General features: G+C 43.4%; 1 protein-coding gene and 1 long non-coding RNA gene across 3 annotated transcripts in view; both read left to right on the forward strand.

The window, feature by feature from the left end:
• Window positions 1-1,186: 1,186 nt before the first annotated feature.
• The window catches only part of ENPP2 (ectonucleotide pyrophosphatase/phosphodiesterase 2), a 110,574-nt gene continuing 90,334 nt past the window's right edge, over window positions 1,187-21,426 (forward strand). The window contains exon 1 of one of the 2 annotated variants that reach the window (XM_041768543.1): window positions 1,187-1,367. In XM_041768543.1, coding sequence (XP_041624477.1) covers window positions 1,362-1,367 — 6 coding nt within the window. In that variant the 5' untranslated portion in view covers window positions 1,187-1,361. Of the gene's footprint in view, window positions 1,368-2,327; window positions 2,741-21,426 lie in introns of those variants that run through there. The other variant, XM_041768541.1, reaches the window with a different exon arrangement.
• Window positions 3,212-4,836, forward strand: LOC121498543. Its single transcript, XR_005989832.1, has 2 exons — window positions 3,212-3,795; window positions 4,313-4,836. It is a non-coding gene; the product is annotated as an uncharacterized LOC121498543 (long non-coding RNA).

Consider the following 21,426-nt stretch of genomic DNA (forward strand, 5'->3'; position numbering starts at 1 on the left):
GGTGTTTTATTTATCCATTTATGCCCAGAATTCAAAGGTGCTGACTGCATGTAATCGTTGTTTTATAAATGTTTACTGAATGCATGAACTAATGAAATCAGTAGAGAAGAAACTGAAAGATAGGGTGATGGTTGATCAAAGAATGTTCCAGAGGAAATGGGAAGAGGGGGATTCCAAAGTACACAGAAGGAGGGGCACCTCTGAGGTGGGAGGGAAGGAGCTGGGGCAGGAAATACATTTTCTAGTTCAGAGACAGGAAGTATTGGGGGAGACAGCGCTTTTGGGGGGTAGGGGGAGGTTGTTTGCTCAGAGGGAGGCAGGTGGGAGTGAGTTCAGAGTTCTGAGGAGGTGGGAAGAGTGACTCTGTGTTACTGGAGAGGTGGGATGATCAGGGACATTTGGAAAGATCCCAAACGTGGGTGTGGGCGCCCAGCCGAGGCTGCAGACCACACGTCAATGGCGGTACCAGTGGACATGGCTGTGTGGTGACATGTGGCGCTAGCGGACAACTACATCTCGGGGGTTTGCAGATAGATGGGTACGACAGTGGTTCCGGACAAGGAAATGAACACACTTAGGGTTCAGAGGGAGAGAAAGATTGAAACTGATATCAAAGTCTAGACCGGGCCATTAAGGAAGTCATGTCGAAGAGCTGAAAGATAACCAGGGGAGGGTACAAAGGACAAACCTTCATGAGTCAAAGGCCCAAAATGTGGTGGCCAGAAGGGAATGAGGGAACAGGAAGGGACAGAGCTCCTTGCTTTCCCCTTATTTTCTCCATGGTAGGCTCTGTGCACATCAAAGTACCACAAAATATAACAAGAGCTACATTTATCGAGTGCTACTGTACATTGGAAGAAAAGTGGAGAGTTTTACCTACATAATTTCACTTCATCCTCATAGCAGAAAGCATAACCCCCATTTTACTGATGAGAACACTGAGGCACAGTGAGGTTAAATAGATTGCTCCTGTTTTCGTAGCCAGGAAGAAGAAACAGCAGGTGTCCGATGAAGCTAATGCCCATAACTTCCAAGTTAGGTTGATACATATTTTTTTCTTGTAGAACAACATATGACTCCTGCATCCTTTCCAGATAAGCTGATAACGCAGGCTGGCTGTATTAACCCATTCATTTGGCACTGCAGGATGAGGTCCAGACTCCACAGAGTGATGTGATTCAGGAGGCTGGGCAGAGTCCAAACCCACACCCTCCTCTCAAGACTCCCACACCCGGTGCGTCTGCCTGCAGGTATTATTTTCAGTTGCCTGAAGCACTGGGACAGCTTTTGTAGGTGGTGGTGTCTGGCTCAAGTGAGGACCTTCCCTCTTCTCCTGGCTGACTTCTTATCGTCCTTCCAAAATGAGTGTGAGTATTACCCCCTTTCCCCTTTCCTAAGCTGAGAAAAAAATGCAGACGATACCACCTGACACACCAGGTGGCTCCAGGGCCTCTCTGTAGACCATCATAGCTCTTCTCCGCACACAAAAAAATTGTGGGATACTGATTCCTTGTCCAGGGCTTTCCTCCCAATCCCACACCCTCATCCCCTTTCATCATCTGGAAGGACCCGGAAAAGGGGGGGAGGGCAAGCTCTGATCATCACTAGTGATGGACTCTTGTAGCACCCTAAGGACACCCTGGAGTTTGTACCCATACCTCGAAGTGGCCAGGCTGGTTCCCGTAGCCTCCTTTTAGCAGCCGCTCTAAAGGGAAAATATAGTCAATGTTTAAAAAGTACTCAATAAATGTGAGACTTCTGTGGCTATCACAAACCAAAATAGCTATTCTATTAGAACAATGTCTAACACTTTGGTAATTGAAAAATTAAAATAGCTGTAGCCACAGCTACTTCATACTGTATGTTGTAATTAGGCGTGGCAGTGTGTTTCTGTGTTATAATTGACTTCGAGTTGTGGGCCACCCGGCAGGGAGGTGCGCGCTTTGTGCAAGTGGACAGGATGCCAGTTTGGAGGACCTGGGTTTCACTTTCTGGTTGGGTGATGGGGCCAATACCCTCTTTCCCTGGAGCTTCTCTTATCTTTCGGGGGTAAAAATGGCAGGAACAGGCGAGCCTCCCCTGCATTGTCTGAGAGGCCAGATGACAGCACGGTTGTGAAAAGCGCCCTGTGCGCGGTGGCCTGCCCTCCAGGAGGGGGGAACATGGTGGTGATATTCCCGGGAAGGTCAGAGCAACTTCCACCGTAGACGCTGCCCAGCAGCAGCAGCAGCAGCAGCAGCAGCAGCAGCGCAGCGGGAAAACTCGCGCAGCAAAACCCTTTTGGAAGAAGCAGGGGAGGACTCCTAGGGTAGGGAGGAGGGAGGGAAGGAAGGAAGGAAGAAGGAAGGAGAATCGCAAATCAAACCTCGTGGAGACTCTCCTTGAAAGGTTACGGGATGAAAAATTAACTTGGCACGGCTGGGGGTGGGAGCGCGGGCGGCTGCCCCGGTGCCCCCCGTCTTCAGCCTGCGGACACTTTTCCTTCCCCAAAGCCATTTTAGTCAAAGGTCATGTGTGAGTCTTGTCAAAGGCCAGCTTCCAATGGAATCATTGTCCCCCGGGACAGCGGCCCCCTGACTACATCTGCATTGGAGAAATCCCAAAAGCAAACGGCCCAGTGCAAACAAGAGCAGCCCGGGGCGGCCGTCCCGGGGCAGAGCTCACAGGTCCGCCGGCCCCGCCGCAGAGGCCGCGCCCGCAGCGCCCAGACGCCCGCAGCATGACCCGCCGCGCCGATCGGGTACGGTAGGCGCCTCTCCCTCCCCCGCCTCCGTCCTGGGGCTCCCGAGCCCGAGCCGCCGAGCCGTCACCCTTGCAAAGGGCCTCGGGACTCGCCGGCGAGCGGTCCCCGTGGGGCTGCGTTCCCGTGCACCGGGCTGGAGCGATCTCCAGGCGCGCGAGCTGCAGAGCTTAGCTCCTTGCGAGTTTTCCTTGCCAGGGAGTGTTTGGGTTTGTGAATACTGCGTCTCCCGTTTCTGCAAAACGAGCCGGCGGAACGCGCGGAGAGGGAGTGGACGGGTCTCGGTTCACCCAAGGCTCGAACCCGTGCCAAGTGGGAGCCCTACCCGCCGCCGCACCCCCCCACCCCCCCACCCCTGCTCCGCCCCACGCCGGGCACAGCCAGGCTCAGGGGGCTGGGACTTGCCTCCTCCCCGGCCCTGCCACAGGCTCCGCGGGGGGCTCATTACCTGCTGCACGAGGGCTCTGCAGGAAGGATGGGGATTTTTGAAGCCCTCTGGGTCAGTCACGTTCTCTGGGGTCCTGCACCCGTGTCGCAGAGGGACGGGGCCCCTCCCGGGCTCCACTGGGGAAAGATCTGACTGGCGTGCACGCAGCCGGGGCAGCCAGCCCTTGGGCCCTTTGTACTGCACTATTTGAACAAGTCTTTCAAACGGATCTGGCTAATTTTGGATGAGAGTTCGAGGGAGCCTGGGGTCTCAGCGGAGCAGGGGGTGCTTTTGATCCGGGCTTGGAAACGTCCCAGGGCAAGCAGAGCAGGTGGGGAGGATCGGAAGGGGCAGGCGGTGGGTCAAAGGGTTCCCATTGCCGCGCTGCCACGCTCTGGTTTCATTTTAACAGGTTAAGCCCAGAGCCATTTCTCACTGATAAAGGGAATGAAAACAAAAGCCTTTCTAGCGCTCAGCGGGACGGAGAGAGAAGCCGGTGGCGGTATCCGTGTGTGTGTTTGTCGCACCCTCGGTTCCACCGAGGAGAGGCAGGCGGGGCGCTCGGCCCTTGAGTCCATTAGATGCTAATTGCGCTTCTGCTCTTCCCCCACCAAACTTCTGGACAGAGGTGGGTGTCGCCGGCGGGTCTGCACTCCCTCGCTACCCAGGTACCGCTTCCCAGCCCTTCAGCTGGCAGCTACCCTGGGCTTCCGAAAGGCAAAGCTTGGTCAGGGCCCCCAAAGACCTCTCTGAACCGTAGAGCAGGTTCAGCTTTCTCCTGGCTCCTCTGCCTCAGTTCCAGCACGTTGGTGGTCCCCTCTCCCACCCGCTCTCTATCTCATGACTCTCTCCTGGACTCCCTCTGGCATCCTTGGTGCCCATTTCATGCCTCTAAAGGTCCTCCCTTTTCAGCAGCAGTGTTGGCACATCCCTCCGTTCCTGGATCCTCTTTCCTTTTCGTCCCATTTCCATGAAATGTCATCCACTCCCATGGCTGCCACCATCACTTGCAACTCTGTGGCTTATCCTGGTCTTTCTCCTAAATACCAACCTTTTGTAAGGGACATCTCCTCTTTGATGTCCCGGGGAGCACCTTAAAACCATCATGTTCGAAACTGAATTTGTCTTCTCCCTCCTTCTCCTAGGCCCGGTCCTCCTCTTCCATTCGCTGCTACTCAAATGGATGCCCACCGTCCAAGCCAGACACAACAGACTCATCCTAAGTGGCTTCCTCTCTTTCATTCACACCTGGTGGGTCACCAGGTCTCTACCTGCACCGAGTCTCTCTTTAACCCACTTCATACAATTCACACACATCCCTGCCTCTCCATCTGACTTGCCACTGTTTTAGTCAAAATCTGTAACACCCCAAATTCCATTGTAGTCAAAATTTCCCACTGGTAGGCCAGGACTACCCATCCCACGCCCTCTATCTGGTCACCGTACCATGTCCAATAATCTCTCTAAAATGCAAATATCATCATACAGATTTTTTTGGAAAAGTCTTCAGTACAGTCCTATTTTTCCCTGTTGAGTTGGTGTGCACAGGTCCTCCATGACTTGCCTTTTACCCTCCCCTGCAATCTCATCTCTTATCCTGCACTTCCTCTCCACATTTTATGCACATTGTTTGCAAATTTAGGCATATTAAACTATTTACGAAACATGACTTTCCTCCTTGTCCTTCTCTTGGGTCTGTGTCTATATTTTTCCTCAGAGACTCGGCTGAGAGCTACTTTCTCTTGGAAACTACCCAGACCATCTGCTCCCCATCCTCCGGAATGGGTTAGGTGGCCCTCCCATATTCTTCCAGAGCTTACTTTATTCCTTCTGTTAGAGCATTTACCATTCCTTCTTGCACACATCTATTTTTTTTGTCTGTCTCCTCCTGGCCCATAAAGTGCTCTAGGGCAGGGATCAGCCCTTTTTCTTAGCATCCCGAGAGCCTATAACCTGGCCCCAACTGGGATGCTCAGTGAATGAGTGTGAATTCTTGTGAAGTTCTTGTCAGTGACTATTATGTTCAGGCATTGAATAGGGTGATAGAGATACAATCTATAAATACAGGATGGTAAAGGGTGAAGAGCGAAGTTCACCCTTGATTATCAGGAAAAGGCATAGTCTTCACCTTTTTAACAAAGGAAGGGTTTAGACTTTCTGAGTATTTGAGATAATCCCGCACGTCTCCAGTTGTACTAGCTCTCTCTCCAATCCACATCTCAACTAATGAGTTTCTCTGATTGCTACCTGCATGTATCCTAACCTTGTTCCAGACCAGTTTTGCTCTGGCTTTGTGAAGGTGAAGGAATCCTTTCGGCAGGAACCTGGCATGGAAAGAAGGTCCTGAAGGCCAAGATAGGTGGGCTTCTAGGAGAGCCACCAAAGATACAAGCTGGTATCTTCTAGGAGAGCTACCAAAGATACAAGCTGGTATCTTCCAAAACCAGAGGAAGTCTGCAAGGCCTCAGAAGGGCCCAATGGATGAGATCTTTAAGGGTAACTTGAGTGTGGTTTGGGGAGACTAGGGAGGAGAAAATGCAGCTTTGGTTTTCCAAAGAGAGAAATATGTGCACCCGAAACTGCAGGTTGAGTGATGATTAAATTCTATAGAGAGTTATTGAAACTCTACTTGTTCTTGTTTGGGGCCATAGTTCTTTTGAGATTTGGATGAACATTACTCTTCTCAGCAAAAATGGACAATATACAGCACAGGGCACTTTCTGTAAGCTTTCAGGAGGTTCATACAAGTCCACTCTTAGATTCCTTTCAGTTGACATGAACTCAGGTTAAGAATCTCTAGTCAAAGGTAAAAAAAAAAAAAAAAAAAAAAAAAAAAAAAAAAGTCTCTAGTCAAAGGATTAATTCATTCCACAGATATTTGGGAGGGTAGGTGGTGATTAGTAGGAGCCAGCATACATCTAATTAAGCATATTTTTTCTTTTGAGAGAATCCCAGTGTAATGTGTGGTATTGAATGTGAAGTCACAGGACGTGGGCTCACATTCCTGTTCCGGCACTTGCTAGTTGTGTGACTTTCTTTCTGAGTCATAGTTGTATTAGGTATTGAAAAGGGATAATAGGTGTCAGGAATTTTAACTAAAATAAAGCACCTGGAATATGGTATACCTAATTATGATCAACCAATTCAAAACCTTGATTTCAGGAAGGGCCCAGATCTTACAATCTTCTTCTGGATTAGAAGGATGCATGTGAGCTAAATTAATACCTGGTTAAATGCATTTGTTAAAGGCTATTGGACTAATGGGTGGATGTCTTTAGTGGTATGCTGTGGGCTCTGTCCTTATCCCTCTTTTATTCAATATCAGTGATATCTATGAAGGCATAACACATCGATCACATTTGCTTAGAAAAAAGCATAAGGGTTAAGAGTCCAAAAGCTATCAATCAGTCGTAGTCTATTTTGGCTTTCTATGTTGTGGGGAAGTATGCAGAAATAGATATAAAATGTGTTGTGCATGGATCATAACAGTCAATTGCAAATCATTGGGTGTATCTGTGCAAGAGAGAGAAGAGCAAGAAAGGGGTGGAAGAGTAAGAGGTAGAGAGAGGAAGAGGAAGAGAGAGTGGGGAAGAGAGGAGCGTTAGAGGGGCATGGGGCAAGAAGTGACAGAGAGAGAAAGTTTAAGATAAAAGCCATGGCTTCATATAGTGAAGGTTTAGGAGTTTAAACTGACAATAAAATCAATAGTGAGAAGTTTTCTCTAAAATGTTAGGTTTTACATCTTACACTGTTGGTGGGAATGCAAGCTGGTGCAGTTGCTCTGGAAAACTGTGGAAGTTCCTCAAGAAGTTAAAAATAGAGCTACACTATGACCCAGCAATTGGGCTACTGGGTATTTACCTCAAAAGATACAAATGTAGTGAAACGACAGGACACCTGTACTCCAATGTTCATAGCAGCAATGTCCACAATAGCCAGACTGTGGAAGGAGCCACGATGTCCTTTGACAGATGAATGGATAAAGAAGATGTGGTATATATATATGAATATATATATATATGTATATGAATATATATATACACAATGGAATATTACTCAGCCATCAGAAAGGATGAAATACCTACCATTTACATGGACATCTATGGAATAGGAGGGTGTTATCTGAATGAAGTAAGTCAATCAGAGAAAGACAATTAGCATATGGTTTCACTCATATGTGGATATAAGAAATACTAAAAAGGACATAAGGGAAGGAGGGGAAACTGAGTGGTAAAAAATTAGAGAGGAAGACAAACCATGAGAGACTCAACTCTGGGAAACAAACAAAAGGTTGCAGAAGGGGAGGTTGGTGGGGGATGGGGTAACTGGGTGATGGGCACTAAGGAAGGCACATGATGTGATGAACACTGGGTGTTATACTATATGTTAGCAAATTGAATTTAAATAAAATTTAAAGAATGTTAGGTTTTATTTAAAAAGGTATAGAATAGAGAAAATGAAAGGTGACAGTCATTCTCCTCTGTGTTGTGCAGACTATATCAGAATAATTGTATTTAGTTCTGGTTGATACATATGAATCCATGAATACATTAGCATATGTTATATACCAATCATTGTGCCAGATGCTGAAGATAATGGGGCTAAAAGAGACAGACTTGCTTTCGTGGAGTTCACAGAATACCAAAGGTACTAGAAGAATAAGCAGATAATTTAAATTCAATGTTAAACTTGCTTTAATAGGGGAAATTTAGGTCTCTGTGGAACCACCTTACAAGGCATATTTAATCCAGATTTAGCAGGACCAGGGTAGACTTTTTAGAGGAAATCAAGTTTAAAGTGAGACCCAAAGGCTGGGCAAAGATTCTCAAGGTCAAAGTGATAAAGTGAAGTGAGTTCCAACCATAGGTGACTGTCCCTTCAGTAGGCAGAGAGCAAGAGGTCCCTTCAAGGGACTGAAACAGGTGTTGCAGGGGGATAAGGGAATGAGAGAGATGAGATTGAGTGGTGATAGGGGCTAGACCTTCATGTAGTGGAGCTGTAATTGATCCTTAGGAGAACAGTGAATCATTAAGGCTATGAGGAGGGCAGGGTCCCCATCAGTTTTGTGTTTTGGAAAGATCGTTCTAGCTGCAGAATGGACAATGGATTGGAGGGATGGTTGATGAGAGGGAGGTGTTGTGGCAATCTAAGCAAGTGAGGATGGTGGGCCCTACCCCCATGGTAAGGGGAAGAGGACAAGAGTGGAACAATTCAAAAGCTAACTAGGAGGGATCCTTGGGTGGCGCAGCGGTTTGGCGCTTGCCTTTGGCCCAGAGCGCGATCCTGGAGACCCGGGATCGAATCCCACATCGGGCTCCCGGTGCATGGAGCCTGCTTCTCCCTCTGCCTGTGTCTCTGCCTCTCTCTCTGTGTGTGACTATCATAAATAAATAAATAAATAATTTAGAAAAAAGCTAACTAGGAGATATAAAGCAAATAGTGAACTGCAGGAATGTGTTGGGAAGGGTGGCTGCAGGACATCTGCCTACCAAGCGGAAGATCGAGAGGACTATGATGTCTATCTTTACATCCTTCACTCTCATGTAGAAGTGAGATTGACATTGCACTCATTTCTCTGAGATGGCAGAGCTGGGCCAAATGGGTGGGAGAAGCAGGGAGATACATTTCAGCTCAGTACAAGGAGGAATTTTCTAACAGAACTCTTTCAAGGCAATGAGCATTTTGTCATAGAGATATTTGAACAAAAACACTTGGTAACTATTCTTGGAAAAGTTGGAGAGGCAGGAAGAGAAGTGGCCAGGCTGGATGGGCACTCACATTTCCTTCCAACTCCAAGATTCCAGGATTCTGTGTGTAAGGTTCTAATCTCAGCTTGGTATTTAAGGGCCCCGGTGATCTGGGCCTTTGCAGAGCGGCCATAGGTCCCGGTTTCCCTGACCAGTCCTAATGTAAGCCTGCTATCTCCTGGTACCTATTGAGAATTTCCACATTGACTGTCAAAGGGTCTTAATTTGAACAATAAAATTTCTGACGATTCGTCCCCCTGACTTAATATTCCTGCCTGGTCTGCTGGCATCCTATTAGAAATCCTAAGAACTACGCATACTGAACTATATTTGTTACTTTCAGAGAAGAGGCAGCATTTTGCTGCTTGTTTGTATACTTTTGCCTTTTCTTATATCAGAAGCTTTCCTCCTCTGTCCAACCTATTTACCTCATTGAGAATATATTTTTTGAGAATATACTTTTTCATCAAGGCCTGATCTAAATCAAATGTTGAGTCCTTCATTAAGGCCTCCTTTAACATCTTAGGCTGCATGATAGTGTTGAATACATAATTATTTTTATATTTATTTGGTCTCCTTCTATTATCCCCTAGGAGTCCAATACTAAGATCTTGAAACAGACAGTAACCCTATGGTGTGAATAGTGCTATGTCTAAGGCAAACGCCTTTCAGAAGGAAATAAATGAGGCATGCATTTTATTGGAAAAAGTTATATAAAGAAAGTACCAAGGAGGAACAAAAAATTGTCTACAATATCAGGATCTAGAGATAAGTATATTAACACATGGGTAAATACCCACCTATACTTTTATGCGTGTGTAGCATTAAAATCAGAATCACGCAAATATTTCTGTAACCTATTTTTCACTTAACAACATACCAAGAGTATTACTTCATGACATTATATATTTTTCAAAAACATGATCTTCAGTGGTGCGTTGTGTTCCATTTTGCTGCCTCATGATTTGTTTAACTCCTCCTGGTGGGTATCAGACTGTTTCTACTTTATTTATGGTACAAATAATGTTATGATTATCCCCTAAGACATATGTCCACGTACCCATACATCTGTTCTTTATGGGATATTTTAAATTTCTAAAATGACAGGACAGTTTATGACTAAAATAAGGATACTGAGTTGCTATGAAAGCAAGAATTAAAGAAAGGCCTAATTTTACTTTTCTTTCTTTTCTTTTTAAAAAAGATTTTAGAGAGAAAGAGAAAGAGAGAGCAAGCGAGTGAACACATGCGGGGCAGGGCAGAGGGAGAGAGAGAATATCCAGCAGACTCTCCACTGAGCATGGAGCCTGACATAGGCCTTGATCTCAGAACTCTGAGATCATGACCTGACCCAAAATCAAGTCAAACTTAAGCCAATGGAGCCACCTAGGCAACCCCAATTTTACTTTTAAAAATTTCATTCCTATTCCATGTTATATATATGTACAATATGTAACATTTTTTATATGTGTGTATATACTTACTAGCTTTTTTTTAATTTAATGAAGGCATCTGATTTGGAATCAAAGCAAGCTTGATGCAGAAGTGAGAGATAACCAATAGATATGTTTCTTAAAGAATTGAGTCTGAAATCTAAAAACTTCAGCATTTTTGTCAGTGTAACAAATTTTTATTCCCAAGCTAAATATAAGGAAAAATGATGAGATGTGTGTTACAGGATAAAGATAATTCTCTAAAATGAAAGACACTGCCTAATGTTTCACTGTCTAGAGAAGATATATGAGTGGCCATGGCTTTAGATCTTTATTCTGAAGCAAATAATTTATTAACTTAGACACTCAGCAAAGAGGTAGGTCTCCATTGTAGAGTGAAATATTTTCATTTGAGAAGCAGACCTTGGTTAGGAAACACCGTGAATCAATTTGGTGATTTTTTAACAAGATTGATGAAAGCTGTTGTTATGGGTTAAATTATGTCTCTCCCTTGAACCCTAGTTGAAGCCCTAACTCCGAGTACCACAGAGTGTGACTTTATTTGGAAGTCAGGACAGAATTAATAGACTATATATATATATGATATATATATGATATAAACTATATCTCTATCTTTCTATCTATCAACTAGATAAACTATATCTCTATCTATCTATCAACTATATAGAATTATTATAGGAATTGGCTCACATGATTATGGAGGCCAAGAAGTCCCAAGATCTGTTGTCTGCAAGCTGGAGAATTTAGAAAACTGGTAGTGTATTTTAGTTTTAGTCCAAAGCATGGGAGGCTGATGGTGTAAATCCCAGTCTAAGTTCAGAGGTGTGAGAACCAGGAGCATAGATATGTGAGGGCAGAAGAAGATGGATGTCCCAGCTCAAGCAAAAAGATCAAATTTGCCCTTCCTCCACTTTTTTGTTCCATTCAGGAGCTCAGTGGATTGGATGATGCATTGGTGAGGGTGATCTTTACTCAACTGACTCAAATGCTCAGATGCTAATCTCTTCCGGAAACACCCTCATAGACATACCCAGAAATGCTTTATCAACTATTGGGGCATCCCTTAGTCCAATAAAATTGGCACATAAAACTAACCATCACAGGGTCTTCACAGAGGTAATAAGTAAAGTGAGGTTATCAGGGTGAGTCCTAATAGGACCACCAATAGGACTGGTGTAGTTATAAAGAAGGGAAATTTGACCCAGAGATACATATAGAGGGAAGAGAGTGGGAAGAAACAGGGGGAGAATATGGCTATCTACAAAGCCGAGAAGAGAGTCCTAGAAAGATCCTTCCCTCACAGCTCTCAGAGGGAACCAACCCTGCCGACACCTTGATTTTGGGCTTCCAGCCTCCAGCACTGTGAGTCAATAAATTTCTGTTACTTAAGCCATTCAGTATGTGATACTTTGTTATGGCTTACTACAGACTTAAATTAATACAGATTTCATGAGCACTTAATTCCCCTGGCATGGTTTCAGCTGGTAACACTCAATACATTATTTTGCTCTTTGGTCACCAGAGATCCTGCTGTTATTTATAGGAATGATAGATGATAGTGTATTGCTGGTCCCAGTTAGCAAAGCATTTCCATATCCATGATCTCCTTTGATCCTGACCAAAGAGAAGAGATGATAATTCTTATAACTGCTTTAGGGATAGGAATTGGAAGTTCAGAGAGATTCAAGACTGCACAGGTTGGAAGTGGTAGAAACTCAAAAATAGACCTTTTGATACTAAATGCTGTACTATTAATTAAAACACAGTGCTTTTCACCTTCATGGACATGTCAAATATCATCTTTTGTCTTTAAATTTTGAAAAGACATGGGTTGCGGCATGCTGAGCCACATTTCTTTTTTTTTTTTTTCTTCTAAATCCCCTGAGAAAGATTTTATAATCCTACTTGTTGGAAGATATCTGATGCCTGGAGGCACCTACTCCTCCCACGTCTTCATTATCAAATATTTATCAGGAATTTAGACGCCTATGTTTATGTGTGCAGAATATTTCTTCTCCACTCAGAAGCTTTGTTTACTGACAAACCAGGCTTTCTTAGTACACAGTTTGATTGCTGACAAATCCAATTGCAAAACTTTGGACGTGTTGGATATAATTGGGTTTTTCCATCATTAATACTGCTCAGATATTAATTCAACAGAGTGATGTGAGGGGTGCCTCACAGTTTCCAGAAGCTGCTTGACTTTAATCAGCAGGAACAAATGCAAGATTATTGCACTTTTTTCCTTGGGTGACCTAAGCTTGTTCTTGGCATCTGTGAGTGCAGAGCACTGGTTGTCTCATAGTGTTTCAGTGGCTTCTACCCAGGGGACTTATTAGTTTTGAACCTTGGGGATAATTCCATAAGAATGTAATTCTTTTCCTCCCTGAAGGAACAAAATGTTGCTTGTGTTGGGTTATTCTTGTTATGTGACAAAAAAAAGTGGCTTTGAAATTGTGGGATCATAGAGGTCCATAGGTAAGGTTGTCAGATTTAGGAAAAAACAGACAAGCAAAACAAAACAAACAGCAGTAACAACAGAAAACCCCAGGATTCCCCAGATTTCATTTTCAAATAGTCAATGAATACTTTTTTAGTTTAAATATGTCATAAATATTGAAAATACTAAAAAACTATTATCTCTGAGAGCCCAACCTATAAAGTAATATTAGGGGTAGAGTGTTGGTAATTTTCAATATTTCTTTTTTTTTTTTTTAATTTTCAATATTTCAAAAAAGTCTGTGAAAGTTATACATTTAACCAAGTGAGGCTTCAGAGATTTCCTGACAATGTTAAATTTACTTGATTTTGGTTGGGATTTTTTTGACCCAACTTGAAAGCACTGGTCATCTCATGCTGAAACCATAATTATACTATCTTTTTTGATGACATGTATTCTAAGGATCATGCACAGCACATACATCCTCTCGTGTAATCTTCAAAACCAAAAGTTGGCAAACGATAGCCTGTAGGCCAAATCTGGTTGCTGCCTATTTTGTAAATAAAATGTTATCAGAACACAGTTAACCTCCTTTGTTTCTGTAAAGTCTGTGAATGCTTTCACACTGTAATAGCAAGTTGAGTAGTTTTGATAGGAATCATTGCATTGGCCTGCAAGACCTAAAATATTTATGATCTGGACCTTTACAGGAAAAGTTTGCCTGAACCTGCCCAAAACTACCCTTTGAAGGAGTGACTGTTATACTCATTTTTAGAATGAAAAAAAAAAAAAAAAGTGAAGATCTGAAGAGGTTAAATGACCTGGCAAGGTCTTACAGGTCTTAGGAGGCCAGGACCATATGCACAAATGACTGGGGTGTCTCACAGTTCTTAGAATTTGACCCAAAGTCTGTTGAATTCCAAAACCTCTACTCTTTCTACAGCTGATCTGAAGGCTGATTGTAGATTACATTTGTTGTAAATGGGCATAACAATGGGGAAACTGATTTGTGATTTCTTATTAAATGCTTTTCGTCTCAAAGACAAGGCAGATGGGATGGGTTGTGGTTAAGCGCTCAGGCTCCGTTTAAATCCCATCTCTACTGCTTCATTTTTCTGTACCTCCATTTCTGCCATTCATAAATTACAGATGATAATAGTATCTATATGCATGATTGTTACTCAGGTTAAATGAGATGATGTCTAAGAAGAAATTAGAAGAGTACATGACATGCAGTCCACATGACATTTGCTACTTTTATTTCCAATAACTATTCTTTTCTTTTTTTTAAAGTTTTTATTTTTATTTATTCATGAGAGAGAGAGAGAGAGGCAGAGACACAGGCAGAGGGAGAAGCAGGCTCCATGCAGGAGCCTGATGTGGAACTCGATCCCAGGTCTCCAGGGTCACACACCGGGCTTAAGGCAGCGCCAAACCGCTGGGCCACTGGGGCTGCCCCAATAACTATTATTTCAAAGTAGGGGTTAAAAAAGAATTTGGAAAAGTTGGGAACATCTGCCATGGTTGGTAGACAGATCACCTCAACCAGGAAGCCTACAGAGCGCAGTGACCCCTGCTTGTTGGATAACAGCTAGGAAAGATGCTCTTCCAGCTTCTCTGTGACAGATGTCTTTGGCCTGAGCATGTCTTTTAGTCCTTGGCTGGCCACTTTTGCCTTGGGAAGGCGTGTTGTGAGATGTTACAGGATGTTCATCCAGTGCTCGCTGGATCCTAAACCCCTTATTACTATTACCCCTGATTATTTATAGTCTTAACATCCACTCCCAGTGGCTCTAAATGGACTAAAAATGCAGTCAGGCTGCCAGAGAATGACCTTCCTAAATAACACAAGACAAGCAATTTCCCCAAGAAACACCTCAATCTATAATTTGATCCTTCAGCAAAAACAAGAAATTAAAAACAACAACAACAACAACAACCCAGTTTTTACCAGTATTCTCACCCTCCAAAGCAAATTTTGTCTATGGAGTCACTAGGAATAAAATCTGCATGTAGAACGTATTTAGCATATTAGAATAGCCTTGATCTTTGGGGAGATTAGGGGATAAAGTTATTCCCTGAGAGTGATGGGAGTGGAAGGCTTGAATAGTCTGGAAAAATTTTCCACATTGTTTACAAACCCTTGAATGGCTAGTCAACAGAAAGTAACTAATGACATGGCGGAGGCTCCTGGAGGCTTCTTTACTCAAGTGAAGTGGTTTCAGTGTATGGGGACATGAGCAACAGGGTTTTGGGTGTGTGGGGACAAGGACAAGAAAGTGGCATTATTTTTCTAAGGTTGAGGCTTAGCACTCCTCGAGGATCTAGAGAATTCTTCAGAACTCTTGCCTTGGAGGCCAGGCTGGGAAGGGACAGAAGAGAAGGCCCCAGCCAACCCTGCTGCCATTGCATTGAGAGTGAAGCTGCAGGACACTTCCCTGCTCCCTTTTCTCTTCTGTCTGAACCCCCTACACTCTGGTTACAATTTCCTTCCTCTTTCTTCACCTTCCTCTTCCTCTGTTAATTTGTTCAACCAATGTTAATTAAATGGCTCTGTATGCCAGGTACCTTGCCAGAATCTGGAGAAAAAAGGGAAGGGGCATAGACTCGCTAATTTTGTGGAGCTTGCAGTCCAGTGGGAGAGGCACACATGCCAGGAGTTAGGCTAAGTATGACAAGACAAAAAGATGAGAGGGGAAAGGGAATGACAAGCTGACCATGGAGCAGGCAGCCTGGTTGAGGCTCTTGGAGCTGAGAACTGAAGAAGGCTCACAAGAGTGGTCAAGTCCAGTGAGTTAGTTTCCACCCTCATCCAGCTGAGAAGTGACAAAGTGAAGTTTGAACCTAGTTTTGCCTGACTGTTAAGAACTGTCTACTTTTCCCTAAATCTTAACCAAAAAGGAATTATACCTGCTTTCAAAATGTCTCCATTTAGCTGTGATGTACTCTCACGAAGCAACTTGAACAATATAAAGGGAAATCATTCATTCATTCGCCCAGTCTAAACTCGGACTATGGGTTAGCCACAATGTGCGTGCAAGTGCAAAGTGCAGCTGTGAGCACCAAGCCGGGGAGTGTTGAGGAAAGCATTGTTAGGCTGGAGTTGACGTGATGCAGCAAGTCTGCAGGCCCTTCAAATCCATCACAATGCCCCTTTACTCCATAGGGTTGGCCCTCATTAAAATGCAGGCCATGTGCCTCCTGCTGCTGTATTCCTTTCATTCCTAAACAAACACCAGTGTAATAAAGAGGCAAACAGAGCCATGTGGGACCCAAGTTCTTCGCCTGGGAATGCAGGTATTTCCAAGAGGTTAGGTTGAAGCTAGCAGGTTACCACTGCACCTGTGAGCTCTGAATGTCACTTGGCACCCTGGGGTTCAAGGGTAATGTTGCCCACAGTACTCATTATACACCGGGGATCCACTGCCAAGCAAGGTCGAAAAGGTCTGAGTAGTGGAGTGGGCAACCATCCATCTGTCTCTCTGGGGAATGCGGCAGGTCCAGATGCAGAAAGTTCAACATTTTCTGTGCCAGATGCTGGAGAATTTTCAAGAGATGGTGGAGATGCAGTCCCTGTCCTCAAGAAACTTTGAGTTCAGTGAGAACTTTGGGCAAAACAGACACATCAGAGGGGGCAAGGTGTGGTGGAAAGATCAGGGACTTTGAGCCATTCAGACTGGGTGTAAATCCTTTCCCCACTACTTACTGTGTAGCTGTGAGCTATTTATCTCATCTTTCTGAGTCTTGGTTCTTCACTCACAAAATAGGATTCTGTACTTCACGGGATTTTGTAAGGTAATTATATATTACCTTCATAGATGATAATTATTATAATTGTTGTTATATCTATTATTGTCATTATCAGAATGTAGCAGATTCTTGTTTTGACATTGGATGACTTTTGGCAAATTATTCAAACTCTTCATCTATAAAATAGGATAATCCTAATGGCTTTGTGTGGTTCAAGGGCTGAGGTCTCTCATTGTTCCCAGCACCCTATTTTATTCTTTATTCATAGCTTTCATCACTAATTGACATATTCGTATATTTTATGTCTTTTCCATCCAACAAAATGTAAGCTCCCTGAGCCGGCATTTGGGTTCTTTTGGTAATTGCTGGTGTCTTTTCCGCCTAAAACAGTATTTGCTGTGTAAATGGATGAACAAGTGAATGAGTGCTAAACCCTATGTTAAATGTTTGGCTTGTGGTTGACTCCCAGTAGGGGTGACTGTGCTCATTGCCATTATTATGATGAGAATATGTTGTGTGCAGTGAGAGGAACCAATACAGAAAGTTTGCTCCCAGCTCCGTCAGGCGGCGATCTTTGTCCTTAGTACTGGCATCACATCAACTGTGTTGTCGTTGAGTAAAACAACTGGGTCATTGTCAATAGTAAGGTCACATGAGAGTAACTGCAAAAATAAGAGTTAGAGAATTTTGTCAATTCTCAGGAAGAAGAGGAAACAACAGCAGAAAGGGAGAGAAGACTGGGAAAAGGAGAAAATGGCATCTTTTGCCAAGGGCTCTGTTACCTGAGGCCATCAGCTACAGGCTAGGACTGAGCTCACCCAGCTCCAAACCTTGAAGGCATGCAAAACCAGCTGCTTCAGAGGATGCAGTAAGAATGCATTGGTAAAACGGCTTTAACCTGCAGTTGGTGCCAAAATGAGAAGCTGTCCTTTACAGAGTCTGTTCTGTATCTGAACTTTAAAAAAAAAAAAAAAAGATTTATTTATTTATTTGAGAGAGAGTGAGCACGAGAGAGAGAGAGAGAGAGAGAGAGAGAGAGAGAGAGAGAGAGCAGGGGGAGGGGAATCGGGAGAGGGAGAGAGAGAATCTCAAGCAGACTCCACTCTGAGCATGGAGCCCAACACGGGGCTTGATCCCATGACCCTGAGATCATGACCTGAGCTGAAATCAAGAGTTTGACGCTTATCCCGCTGAGCCACTCAGGCACCCCTGTATCCAAACTCTTAAAGGCACTAAGAGAAAACCCTCTTCAACTGCCCTCTACATGTGAGATTGGATGACTTTCTTTAAAAAGTAATAAACTAAATGTATCATAGCATAGTGGACTAGAATAGAAGTATTTACTTAGAAGCTAGATTCTGGTTATGCAGATCTGAATTTGAATGAATTTTCATAAACTTGGGCAAATTACTTAAAATTTACTAAATTGCTTCTGTGAGCCCCTGTCAAAAAGAGAAACTAATATGTACTTTGCAAGACTTTGAGGGAATTTCTGTGCAATGTCTGGCATATTCTATAGCTGTTATTATTAACAATGAATACTGCAAGGACCTTTTTACTTAATCCCCACAACAACTCTGTGAAGGAGGTGTTGGTATCACTCCCATTTTACATATTTGGAAGCAAAAGTCTAGAGAGCTTTCCTAACTCAGGCCACACAGCTAGGGAGCATCTGAGCTATGACTCTAACCAAGTCTGACAGCCCAGGATTTTAGCAATTAACAAGTTGTATAACATCGCTCATTAGAGCCACAGAAGTTTAGTGAGACAATGTAAGGTCCAGGACTTCTGCATTCTCTTGCATAATACTCTAGTGGCAAGCTGAGGTCACTGTATTTCAACTTTGCAGTCTCTCTCTGTTTACAAAGGATTATAAGAGACCTATAAGGCTAGGAGAGGCAGTATAAGGTCAGCTCGTCTTAGAGCTGTCTTTTAGATCTACCCGAGTAGATTGCTTCATCTCTTGCTTAAGTCCATCAAATTATTTTGTGAAAGGTGTTTCTCCTTGTCTTAGCCTAGCCCCTCATGTTATCTTTAGTTGGCATAAATTAAATTGTGCATGCCAATTATATAACTATCTATAACTATATATATATATATATATATATATATATATATATATATATATACATTTCCTTCAGGGGATGAAATAGTAAAAACAAAGTGTGTATAAGGATCTTTACCTTTCCTTTTGATTTATTCAGAAAAAAAAAGTGAATTCTGATTATTTAATTTAATTTAATTTGAGTGCTTCTTTGCTGGTCTTTACAGAGAGAGAACTCAGCTAACTAGGAGAGGTTGTTTTTTTAATTTTTTTTTTAGATCTACTTATTTACTTGAGGGGAAGGGGCAGAGGGAGAAGGAGAGAGAGAATCCCCGGCAGGCTCCCCACTGAGCATAAAGCCCAACATAGGACTCGATCCCACAACCCCAAGATCATGACCTGAGCCCAAATCAAGAGTCAGATGCTTAACCAACTGAGTCACCCAGGTGCCCCACCCTAAGAGAGTTTTAAGAAAAGAGAAAATAATAGAAGTCTAGAGTTGGAAAGGACACAAAATGTGTGGCCAATCTTCCTCTGAATTTCAATACTTTATACCATAATTCTTGACCAGTGTCACCCACTCAGCCTGTTGTTGAATAGTAACCATGAGTTCATTTTTTGTAAGAGAACTCTGGCAGCACCGATTGCTAGAAAGTTCCTCCTATGAGATGAAACATGCTTCTCTGTAACTTCTAGTTTTGCCTGAGGAAGTACACAAAATAAGACTCATATGTCCTGTATTGCCCTTAGAATATTTGAGAAAGACAACCACACCCATTTTCTTCTGTTGAATATGCAAGGCACTCAGAATACACAGGCTCTTCAACCATTGGCCATCAGGGAGCTCATTAAATATCCATTCTCTAAACACCAGAAGGATGAGCCTTTTGAAACAAATCACATCGTGTCACTGCCTGATTAAAATCCCCTCCACTAGCTCCTCATAACACCCAAAATGAAACACAAAGGCTCCACTGTGACCCATGAGGTCCTGCATGAGCCAGCACCCAATAGCCTCTTTGAGATCATCTGGGATTCTTCCTCCCATTCCACTACAGCCACATACTAGCCTTCCTGAACGTACTGGGCTGCTCCTACCTCACTTAGGGCCTCCCCACTTGCTGTTCCTTGGCTCTTCCCTCACTTTATCTAGATTTTTGTTCAGATGTCATCTCTGCAGAGAGGCCTTCATTACCGCCTGATTGAAAATAGCTGCTCCCTTTATTCTCTGTTCTCTTGCCTTATGCTACATTTCTTCGCCCCCCTCATCATCCTGGTTATGCCTTTCTCAATGCTGTCTAGTTCTGTAGTGACCTACTAAAATGAGACGTCCAAAATGAACACAATCCAGATGGGAGTCCAGGCCTGCCAGGCTCAACTGAACTTTTCTCTCTTGGATTGGGCAGTAATTGTCTACTAAAGCAACCCAAGATATAATGAGATCATTTAGAGCTGTGGTCAAGCATGGACTTCTATAGAACTCGCAGGTAACAAAAACTCCCAGCTCTCTTTGACAAAAATTGTTACCAGAGAAACAGCTAAAGGGACAGGAAGATGGAACTTGTCTCCATTATGCTGTTCAAATATCCTGTGCAGGGATCCCTGGGTGGCGCAGTGGTTTGGCGCCTGCCTTTGGCCCAGGGCGCGATCCTGGAGACCCGGGATCGAATCCCACATTGGGCTCCCGGTGCATGGAGCCTGCTTCTCCCTCTGCCTGTGTCTCTGCCTCTCTCTCTCTCTCTCTCTCTGTGACTATCATAAATAAATAAAAATTAAAAAAAATATATCCTGTGCAGAAAGACAATCTCAGGAACATAAGTGGCAGAATTTATAAATTTTATCTATAATGCATCTGACAAAAAAATCTGCGAGGTAAGAGGGCTCCCTGGTGGTGGAGTGGAACAGAGACTGAGTGAGCTGATTCTCAGCATTGCACATGCTGAAAATACCCATACCCCATACCCATTGCACATCTCTGTCAGAACTCACCAGAATGTGCCTAACAAACTGTTGGCTTCCACATCTTCCAGTTAAAACATACTTTTTATCACAATAACCCTGACGTCCCTGGCACAGAGTGTGCTTTCAATAACCATTAGCTTATGTTGTACTGACTTCTCATAAAATCTGCCTTGAATCAGTATTATATGGATTTGTAAAACTCTGGTTTCTCAAATTTTAGGGCAATTGTCTGACAATGAGCAGCCTTCTCTCCGAGCTCCTAGGAACCTTGCAGTGACATGACTGTGATGCCCCACCATTCTGGTCAGTCACTTCCTCATTACCAACCAATTCTTTTTTTGGGTGAGAACTAGGTCAGCCTAGAATAGAAATTAATCTGTGGCTTCTGATATGTTCTGAATTAGGAGACATTATCAAGTATTAAGACTTATCAAACATTTATCAGATTCTCTACTTTTAATAGACTCATGTTTCTGCCAGCAAATAGTTAACATTCCTATTCCTTTTAGATCTTGCCAGTTTTATAATCCGCATTATGAAATCATGGAGAAAAGAGGACTTCCTCACTTAATAGGTACTTGAACCTATTGAATCAGGCAGGTTGCCTGATATGTTTGAGCTTGTTTTCTCATATATTGACAAGGATAATACTGTGAAAGTTCTAAAGAAGATTAAATAAGGCAACATAGCGTATATAAATGTCTCTAGTATGTTGTCTGGCAAAGAGCAGGGACTATGAAATTATTAGCTACCACTTATGGAATGTCTGCTTCATGCCATGTGTGGTACCATTCATACATACTTGCTTTTCCCTTTCTCTCTACCCTGTCTGAGCTGTTATATCTCTCCCAGTCCAAGGTAC

Source organism: Vulpes lagopus, chromosome 9, assembly GCF_018345385.1.
Source record: "Vulpes lagopus strain Blue_001 chromosome 9, ASM1834538v1, whole genome shotgun sequence".
NCBI classification, from domain to species: Eukaryota; Metazoa; Chordata; class Mammalia; order Carnivora; family Canidae; genus Vulpes; species Vulpes lagopus.